We start from the raw sequence: 11,174 nt of genomic DNA on the forward strand, positions 1-11,174 counted from the left end.
AGAGAGAGAGAGAGACTGTAAACACAGATCAAGAAAATAACTCCCCATGCCATAAGATTAGTAAAAAACAAAGGAAATAAAAAAATTGTTGCACATGATTTGGGTATGTAACATTCCGCCTAACTAAATTCCCCTGATAGTTGGTTTGTCTTAAAAGGATCACTCTTTATTTTGCTTCATATAAAACATCCATTGATATGTACACACATTCACAGAGGTTCATGTATGTCAGTTACTATTTCAGTAAAGACAGACTATGCCCAGATGTTACTATGGTACTGGATCAAAAACAAACCAATACGGCGCTTCATATTTAATCAGATTTGATCCTCCTTCACTTATTCCAGATTCCCCAGTGATCATACAGTGCATTCAATGTAATGAAAACATCCATAAAAATTATATTAAAGATCAGATGGATTGATGTGAAACCATTATAAAAAGAAGAATTGATTTAGGTAAAGTAGATAGATGGCCTACATAATAATTGAAATGAATCAGGCCCCTTATTAAAAGTCCATTCTTATGATAATATTAAACAGACAGATCACTCAAAATGAAAATTTTAATCAAAATATATAAATTCTGTCATCAGTTACTCACCCTCAAGTTTCTTTCATTTTCACTGTATGGAAAAAAAAAAAACATGCAATGAAAGTGAATGTTGACTGAGGTTAACATTCTGCCTAGCATCTCCTTTTGTGTTCTATGGAAGAAAGAAAGAAGTATGGGTTTGAAACCACAAGGGTGAATAAATGCGAATTTTCATTTTTGGGTGAACTATCCCTTTAAGAATTATAGCTTGGCGCAGCGCTCCAGGGTAGACAGTTGTTGTTTTTCATCTGCTTCAGTTCCTCTAATGGAGAGAGTGAACCTAATGTCTTAATTGCGGTTGAGAAGCTGGCGAGAGTGGGTGTGAACGGCATCCACGAATGCGGCAACATTCTCCGGGTCCATGTCAGGGTACAGACCGTGTCCCAGATTAGCAATGTAGCCCTTGGTGCCAAAGCCCTCCAACATCCTCTTCACAATCTCTGATATACGGGCCTGGCCACACAAACAATAAGATGTTTGGCTTGTTTATCATACATCATATTGTCAGTTTTGTTCTCTACAAGTTAATCAAGATCTATGAGGTTCAGTTTTTAAGTAGGCTAGTGCAGTCACACCCAGAACACTTCTGAAATGATGGTGGGAAAAAAATATTTTGGAGGAACCAAGACTATGATATGAAAGTCATGCCCCTAATGAATGAGCAATGAAAGCCAGAGACAGTGTTGTGTGGAAAACAGCTGCTCTTTGGAGTCATATTTCCAGCAGGGCCTAAATTGGTAAAAACCAAATGGCCTCTTTATTTTGAAATGGAATCAGAGTACTGGATTTAGGCACAAGCAGTTCTATGTAGTCTAGACACAATTTTAGTGATGTTGAGGTTTCACAGAATCAATGAGTTCTTATTTTCCATTTTATGTTGTTTTGAAGTGCTTTTCTCACCTTTGTGGCGTAGAGAGCACAGGGATCCATGTTGCCTTGCAAACTAACTTTTCCTCCAGTCCTCACACTGAGAAACATAAAAAACAAGATATAAACACTTAAGCAAATATTCCACACTTCTGGGAAGACGTTCCACTAGATGTTTGAACATAGCCGTGGGGATTTGCTCCCATTCAGACACAAGAGCAATGGTGAGGTCAGGCACTGATGTTGGGCAATGGTGCCTGGCTCAGAGTCTGCATTTAAAAAAAAACTTTTTCTCCCCAATTTGGAATGCCCAATTCCAAATTTGAATTTTTAGTTAAAATAAATTACCCCGTAGTACCACCTAGCATCCAACCAGCGGTAATATTGGTGTTCGTTGGTTTGAACGTGAACACCGCTTTTAAGATGAGTTTTTTTTTTTATCCCCTTTCTCCCAATTTGGAATGCCCAATTCCCACTACTTATCACATGGCTCACTGTGCATGACACCACGGAGACTTCGCATGCAGAGGCTCATGCTACTCTCCGCAATCCACACACAACTTACCACACACCCCATTGAGAGCGAGAACCACTAATCGCGACCACGAGGAGGTTACCCCATGTGACTCTACCCTCCCTAGCAACCGGAATAATTTGGTTGCTTAGGAGACCTGGCTGGAGTCACTCAGCACGGCCTGGATTTGAACTCGCGACTCCAGGGGTGGTAGTCAGCGTAAATACTCGCTGAGCTACTCAGGCCCCAGTCTGCATTTAAATTAATTAAAAATTTAAAGTCAAGTTCTTCCATGCCAGACTGATTAAATCATTTCTTGCCTCACTTTTTGCACAGGAGCATTGTCATGCTGGGAAAACAAAGTACGTCCCAATCTACTAAGAAGGTTTGTCTGCTTGGCTGTTTGTTTGATTTTATGCACCTGCTGCTAGTAAATAGTGTAGTTGAAGTAGCCAACCCATTAAATAGAAGGGGTGCCCACATACTTTTGACTATGTAATGTACACGCACACTCATTCAGTACATAGAGTGCCATGCAAAATTATTCAGACTTGACCTTACTTTTTCAAATTTTTTGCACCGAAACTCTACCATTTTTAATGTGTCATTGTTACTTAAAGGGATAGCACACCTAAAAATAAAAATTCTCTAATAATTTTCTCACCCTCATGCCATCTCAGATGTGTATGACTTTCTTTCTTCTGCTGAACACAAATGAAGATTTTTTTAGAAGAATATCTAAAACTATGAAGGCATATAAAAGCAGTATAAAAGTAATCCATATGACTCCAGTTGTTAAATCCATGTCTTCAGAAGTGATATGATAGGTGTGGGTGAAAAACAGATCAATATTGAAGTCCTTTCTTACTGTCCTTACTAAATCACCACTTTCATTTTTACTTTATTTTCTTCTGTTGTTTTTGGTGATTTACATTCTTTTTTCATATCGCCACCTACTGCGCAGGGAGGAGTATTTATAGTTAAAAAAAGGACTTAAACATTTATATTTTCTCACCCACACCTATCATATCACTTCTGAAAAAATGGATTTAACCACTGGAGTCTTATGGATTACTTTTATGCTGCCTTTATATGCATTTTGCACCTTCAAAGGTCTGAGCTGAGATATTCTTTTAAAAATCTTTGTGTTCAGCAGAAGACAGACAGACACACATCTGGGATGGCATGAGGTTTAGTAAATGATGAGAGAATTTTCATTTTTGGTTGAACTATCCCTTTAAGAAGTGTCCCCGTGCTGCAGTGCAGAAGTAAATAAGTTTACACAGATGAAGAACATTTTAATGAGGACACGACTGTTTTTCAACTGTCTCTACCTAGGAATCATTTAAATAACTGTAACATATTTAAAACTTACTCAACATTAATGGGTACTGGCTGCGAATTGGAAGAGTAATGCATTGATAATGAAGATTAAAGAGCTCTTTATTCAAAAGCAATAATAATAAAAAAATAAAATAAAAAATGTTTTGATGCACTTCTTTTGAGTTTGCCAAAAATACAGACTAGAACCAGTTGCGAAGTTGGCCAAAATTTTGAGACCAGATCCTTTACCAAGACCAAAATCTATTATCCATATCATAATAAAGTTTAAGTGACATGGTTACAATCTAAGACTGCCCACACCTCCAAAAGCACCATGCTTTCAGGGAAGTACAGTGCTGATAGCGTATGGTGGTGGTAGACTGATGTTTATGACCAGGACTGGGCATATTATTAATATTAAGAGAACAACTGGAGGAGCCTGGGTAGCTCAGTGGTAAAATACGCTGGCTAGTTTGCTAGTTCGAATCCCAGGGCGTGCTGAGTGACTCCAGCCAGGTCTCCTAAGCAACCAAATTGGCCCGGTTGCTAGGGAGGGTAGAGCCACATGGGGTAACCTCCTCGTGGTCGCTATAATGTGGTTTGTTCTCGGTGGGGCGCATGGTGAATTGAGCGTGGTTGCCGCGGTGGATGGCGTGAAGCCTCCACATGCGCTACGTCTCCGTGGCAACGCGCTCAACAAGCCACGTGATAAGATGTGCGGGTTGACTGTCTCAGACGCGGAGGCAACTGGGATTCGTCCTCCGCCACCCGGACTGAGGCGAATCACTATGCGACCACGAGGACTTAGAGCGCATTGGGAATTGGGCATTCCAAATTGGGAGAAAAAGGGGAAAAATCCCCCCCCCCCCCAAAAAAAAGAACAACTGATGGTCCAAAATACAGAAAAATAGAGACTGTATTTACAGAAGGTCAAAAATCTTGTCCAATTTATATTGGAGTAGTCAAGAATAAAAAGTAGAATTTCCTATAATGGCACACTTAAAGCCCTGTTCTCACTTTAATTGTGGCAATATTTAATCCAAAACAAATCTGTCTGGGAGAATATTCAAAAGATCAAACCTCAACAAACGTCTATAACCCATTTTCAGTGTAGGGGGTCTAACTAATTTTTTAAGGCACTGTAGGTATGCATATATGTGGGTGCATATACTAATGAAATTGTATATGCATTCCATTGTGAAAAAGGCCCAGCAGAGGTTGTACTTCCTTCGCTAGCTGAGGAAATTCAACCTGCCACAGGTGCTGCTGATACAGTTCTACTCAGCAGTCACTGAGTCTGTCCTCTGCACTTCTATAACTGTCTGGTTTGGTTCAGCTATGAAATCAGACATCAGAAGACTACAAAGGACAGTTCGGACTGCCGAGAGGATTATTGGTTGCCCCCTGCCCCCCCCCCCCTTCAAGAACTATACACTTCCAAAGTGAGGAAAAAGGCTGGAAAAATCACTCTGGACCCCACTCACCCTGCCCACTACCTTTTTGAACTGTTGCCTTCTGGCCGACGCTTCAGAGCTCTGAGCACCGGAACCGTCAGGCACAGGAACAGTTTTTTCCCCTCAGGCTATCCATCTCATGAACAGTTAAACTGCCCCATTGAGCAATAACTATGTGCAATACACAGTTTAGTCTTTCTTATATTTATCCAACACATCCAACCTCTTCTGCCATTACATTCCTCTGGGAACCAAAAAAAAATCTGCACTGTACATAACAGATTTGTATTTACACTGTACATAACAGAATGTATTAGATTTGCACTACCCATTTGTATGTATGTGTGTGTCTGTACGTATGTGTATAATTCGTTTTATTTTTATTATTATCTATGTCTTGCTGCTGTTTTTGTATTGTTTTTATATTGTTGTACACTGGAAGCTCCTGTCACCAAGACAAATTCCTTTTATGTTTAAGCATACTTGGCAATAAAGCTCATTCTGATTCTAAGGAAACAATACTGTCAAAGCGTCAGTACTTAGAAACTACATGCAACTAACCGTGCTGAACTGGGATCTATGGTCCAGTCCAGACCCACTACTTCATAACCAGACTCAGAGAGATCCTCAAGCCCATAATGACCGTCTTTAGCAAAAACAATCTAGACAAGAAACAGATAAGACAGAAGTTACAGGTGTCAGTGCAGAGAGATTTCCATTGTGACTCATGCTGAAGTGATATGTCTACATGGAGATCTGAGCTGATACTGACAACTAGTGGGGAATTAAAGCATTACAAGTGTGGAATAATTGGGGAGCACAATATAGCAATCATTAATGGACTATGGATATTTCCCCCCCCCAAAATGTTAAAACTTCATAAACTTATTTTAAAATAATATTACTTTAACATACTGTAAGTATAATTTACTATAAGATAAAATAAAAATAATGCTTAACAGGTCAGTAGTTCATGTACAAACATATCTGTTCACAGTATAATTAAGTGTACACTTTATGAACAAATGATATTTTAAAGCATTGTATAATGTAATAAAGTTTGTTAATAGCTTAAAGCCTTAACTGTTTGAAGTGTTCCACAGTTAAACATCATGCATTTTAAGTTATCAGCTTCTTGCAATTTCACATCCCATGCATGTCATTTTGTGCATTTTTAAGCACACTAAAAAGAGTGCAAGTACTACAAACCTTTTGGGAGGCTCTACTTACCATAGGCACATTGTCCAAACCAGATTCTTTTATCTTGTCCTTAACACGACGAGCAATATCTCTCAGATATGGCAGAGAAAACTCTTTAAACTCCACTGGGCCCAAACAACCAGTATGAGACTCAAAAACCTGGAGTGCCTGATAGAGAAACCCATGTATAGAGAGTTATGCAAAGTGTACTATTTTGGGATTCTGAAGTATTAACAAAACAGACAAAGGACATACAGCACATTTTTTTAAGTTATACATATCTCTCTCATCTGACTCATTCTCTTACCTGAGCTCCAGCTTTCACCTGGCCGAGAAGATACTCCACTATGACATCAGTGAGCTGGCTCAGTAGTTTGTGGCTGGCTTCTGGGTACCTGTAGAGCCAGCGTTTTGCCTTTGAGTGTGTGGTAGAGCCTCCTCCTTCAATCATATAGGACATCAGAGTCCACTGCCATTCATAAGACACAGAACACATTAAGGACGGGGATGTTTTAAAGGGATAGTTCACCCAAAAATGAAAATTCTCTCATCATTTACTCACCCTCATGCAATCCAAGATGTGTGAGATTTTTTCTTTTGTTGAACATAAAGGAAGATTTTTCAGAAGAATATCTCAGCTCTGTAGGTCCATACAATGCATGTAAATGGTGGCCAGAAATTTGAAGGTCCCTAAAGCATATACAGGTAGCATAAAATTAATCCATACGACTCCAGTGGTTAAATCCATGTCTTCAGAAAGGTATGGTAAGTGTGGGTGAGAAACAGATCAATATTTAAGACCTTTTTTACTATAAATCTTCACTTTCACATTATCTTTTTGTTTTGTTTTTGGTGATTCACATTCTTTGTGCATATTGCAACCTACTGGGCAGGGAGGAGAATTTATAGTAAATAGTATAGTATAGTTCTCATCCACACGTATCATATTGCTTCTGAAAACATGAATTTAACCACTGATGTCTTATGGATTAATTTTATGCTGCCTTTATATGCTTTTTGGAGCTTCAAAGTTCTGGCCACCATTCACTTGCATTGTATGGACCTACAGAGCTCAGATATTCTTCTAAAAATCTTTGTTTATGTTCAACAGAAGAAAGTAAGTCATACACATCTGGGATGGCATGAGGGTGAGTAAATGATTAAATGAGAATTGTAATTTTTGGGTGATCTATCCCTTTAACATTATGATATAATGTATACAAGTTTAGATCAGGGGCCTCTAATCTGTTTTAGAGAAATGGAGCAGGGACCCCATGTTGCATATTGTATAAACTTGAGTGTTGCATGTTAAGCTATAATAACATGGGTATATTAATGTGTTAACATACAGTTAAAATAATCATTATTGCCGTACAACATCATAAACTTGTACATTTTCATAATATATTTTTCTTAATGTGGGAGTGACAATGAAACATTGAAATGAACTTTAGCTTCTTAGCTTTAACTTTGGCTGACCTAAAATAGTTGTACTTTTACACATATAATTGGTGAACTGCCTGTTGATGTTGAAGGTTTAGATTGATAACATTATATCTGCATTGATTTAAATGAACTATTCTAGTTTTCAACAAATAGCCAACACTGCAAATTCTTTTCCACTATAGATACTGTATATACATATATACATTATGTAGATAAGCATTCTTAGAGCAGGGGACTAACGGTGTGTGTGTGTGTGTGTGTGTATATATATATATATACATATATTAGTGCTTTCAGTGAATTAAAACTTTTTAATCACGATTCATCGCATAATTTTTTTGTAGTTAATCATGATTAATCGCAGATTTTGAAAGTGCTGAAATTTGACACCATATATACTACTTTTCCAGTCAAAATGCATCTTGCGACTCAATGTGTTTTTTAAAAGCGGCATTACTGAAAGTATGAGGATAATTGGTTGATTTCTCACCGGAGCTCCAGTGAAGCCAATGAGAGGAACCTTTCCCTCTATTTTGTGTCGTGTTAGTGTGATGGCCTTAAAAACATAGTTGAGTCCAGATGACACGTCCACTTTAGTCTTTAGTCTCTGCAGATCTTCAGGCTCCTTCAGTGGTTCTGGGAACGTGGGGCCCTTACCTGAAGTCATCTGAACTTCCATTCCCATGGCCTAGCCATTCACATTTCAGATATGAATACACAAAATGTACCTTTTTTAGATTTGTGTTTTCTTCTGAACATAATTTAATTACATTACTTTGTACATAATACTGTGCAGGATGGGTGATTAAATTAAAAGGTCAAACCATGTGTCACTCACCTGAGGCACCACAAGGATGTCAGAGAAGATGATAGCAGCATCAAATGGGAATCGTCTAAGTGGCTGCAAATAGAAAAAATCATACTATTAAAACTCAATATGCTAGAGCCTGAAATCTGTGGCTGTAAAAAGGGTGTTCAATGGTAATGACCTGTAGCGTCAGTTCACAACAAGCTTCAGGGGAGCGACATGTCTCAAAGAAATCTTTCCCTGCTCTGGATTCCCTGAATTCTGTTGAATAGTTAATAGAGTATGACAGAGCTAATACACAAAGACACTTTATACTACAATACACTGGAAATAGTAATACAAATACATTCATTAATAAAAATGGCCACATGAAATTCAGTTAGTTCATTCATATCAGCTCCTAAGAAATATATACTGCAATACACTTTTTTGTGATTCAAAATAATTAATGCATTATAAATTACCACATGTACAGTAACTCCGATGGTACATTCATATCAGCACTAAAGACAGTATATATACAGCACTACAATACACCGGATATAGTGATTTAAAAGAATAACTTTATTAAAAATGACCACATGTATCTCAGATGATATCAGGTATATACCTGGCAGGTAGCGACCAGCCTGTCTCATGCACCACACTGGAATGTGCTCTACCTCCTCTCCTCGTGCTGCTCTTAGGAATGTGTCATTCTTCAGCTCTGGGAAGTCTTTGGGGCTGGGATGAAGACAGTACAGTGTGATGAGGTCCTCAATGTTTGATTCACACAACATTAAAAAAAAAACACTAATTTTCAACATCATTAACTGTCTGGATTTACATCCATATGTATCATTTGAACTCAGCAGCCCCTCCCTCTGGTTATGATGATGATCAGGTTAAACAAATGTTTTAAGCACCAAGTGAACAGAGTAGATAAGCATTCTTACAGCAGGGGACTAACGGTTTACTGATTCTTCACAACCTGATAAGATGACACTTACACATTTCTGCAGGGAGCGCCACACAATACACCCTGTAGCCAATATTATAGTGTCATGACATAATACTGACAGTTGTGATGTCAAAATCAAATTTGTAACACTTTTCAATAACGTTTTAAACATTAGTTAGCATGAACTAACACTTAAACAGCATTCATTAATCTTGGTTAATGTTCATGTCAACATATACTAGTGGATTATTAAGATTAAAAGTTTAATATGTTAACATTAGTTAATGCATTATGAACTAACAATAAACAATAGTATATTTAGAAATTAACATTATCCAAGATTAATAAATGCTGTAAAAAATATTGTTTATTCTTAGTTTATGATACCTAACGTATTTACTAAAGTTAACAAATAGAACCTTATTGTAAAGTGTTACTGTGAAATGTAATTCAACATAATCACATCTAGACAGTATGAGTGTTCCAAATGAATTAATTAATTAACAAATTAATGATTAAAATAATATCTATCAATTAAAATCAATACTGTGATATTAAGTATGCTGTTTATTTTACATTTCCAACATTATCATCATTTGAAAACAAACAATAATGGGTCATTCTGCGAAATCAGTGCAGTTTCCATTTCAAAAATGTGATTTTGTAAGTAAATGTCTATAAAATTTTAAACATCCTATCAGACAAAGAATGTTTTTAAGTAGTAATAAACTGCACTGTGTGCCATCTAAAGCTAAATGTAAAACATTTCATATATGCTGGGACACTGCTAACTCTGAGGATTGGATTTTCCAGCAGGACAATGCTCCATGCCACACAGCCAGGTCAATCAAGGTGTGGATGGAGGACCATCAGATCAAGACCCTGTCATGGCCAGCCCAATCTCCAGACATGATACACTGAAATCCTCTGGAATGTGATCAAGAGGAAGATGGATGGTCACAAGCCATCAAACAAAACCGAGCTGCTTGAATTTTTGTGCCAGGAGTGGCATAAAATCAACCAACAGCAATGTGAAAGACTGGTAGAGAGCATGCCAAGACGCATGAAAGCTGTGACTGAAAATCAGGGTTATTCCACCAAATATTGATTTCTGAACTCCTCCTAAGTTAAAACATTAGTGTTGTGATGTTTAAAAATGAATGTATGTATGTATGCATGTGTGAATATATATATATATATATATATAGAGAGAGAGAGAGAGAGAGAGAGAGAGAGAGAGAGCATACTAAATACTAGATTTTATTTACATGATTTATTTATATTACTTTTTAATTATTTTTATTTTATTTATTTTTTTCAATCAAAATGTGCATATTTGCTTCTACCCAAGGATAAGTTTGAAACACAAGGCTGGGGACGGGCCAAAAGAGGTTTCCTCTTAAAACACACTTAAAAATAAAATAAGTTACTGGATTTGTTTCCTGATGTGTTAAGAAAATTGCCTATAATAACACGTCGTAGAAGTTGACATCATTGTTAAAGTCATTGTTTGCGCATATTGTTAATTTAATGAGGCACACTAAAGGCATCGATTTCACATAATGACCCTAAAGCATGTAATTTAATAGCAACTATTTTCATTTAGAACAAGAAGTTCGACAGTTTTTATGGCAAATACTCTGCGTTATTAACTATATCTCTGGCTTTGATAAGCCTAAATTATCGATCACCTCTATTGGTAACCATGAATTTCATAGCATCAGTGCGATCTGGCTCTGTAAACGTCTATAAAGATTTCATCTGACACTTAGTCACGCATATCAACATTAATGCTAATACTTACAGAATCAGCTTGTCCTTGTCCATTCTTGACAGTCAGGTCCAGCGGAGAATAAACCTTGAACGAGTTTCTGCAGACTGAACGAGCTTGCATAACATGCTCTTGACTACACTAATATGAATAACGTCACGCCTCCAAACTGAAGGGCGCGGCCATCTTGAAATTGTCACATGACCACGAGTGGGCGCGATATGGAGCCCTTTTCAGAGCATATTATGAAACATTAA

General features: G+C 37.4%; 1 protein-coding gene across 2 annotated transcripts; it reads right to left on the bottom strand.

Moving 5' to 3' along the window:
• Positions 1-298: 298 nt before the first annotated feature.
• LOC127442371 (uroporphyrinogen decarboxylase) lies at positions 299-11,117 on the bottom strand. 2 transcript variants are annotated; one of them, XM_051700353.1, is made up of 10 exons: positions 10,951-11,117; positions 8,817-8,929; positions 8,388-8,467; positions 8,237-8,299; positions 7,889-8,086; positions 6,260-6,421; positions 5,983-6,120; positions 5,314-5,414; positions 1,495-1,561; positions 299-1,047 (listed from the first exon to the last, which is right to left on the bottom strand). In XM_051700353.1, the coding sequence occupies exons 1-10, from the start codon at positions 10,971-10,973 to the stop codon at positions 883-885; spliced, it is 1,110 nt and encodes a 369-aa protein (XP_051556313.1). In that variant the 5' UTR covers positions 10,974-11,117; the 3' UTR covers positions 299-882. The 2 variants fall into 2 exon arrangements, with proteins under 2 accessions (XP_051556313.1, XP_051556314.1); XM_051700354.1 differs by lacking the exon at positions 7,889-8,086.
• Between the last annotated feature and the right edge of the window lie 57 nt (positions 11,118-11,174).

The sequence above is a fragment of the Myxocyprinus asiaticus genome, chromosome 6, assembly GCF_019703515.2.
Source record: "Myxocyprinus asiaticus isolate MX2 ecotype Aquarium Trade chromosome 6, UBuf_Myxa_2, whole genome shotgun sequence".
NCBI classification, from domain to species: domain Eukaryota; kingdom Metazoa; phylum Chordata; class Actinopteri; order Cypriniformes; family Catostomidae; genus Myxocyprinus; species Myxocyprinus asiaticus.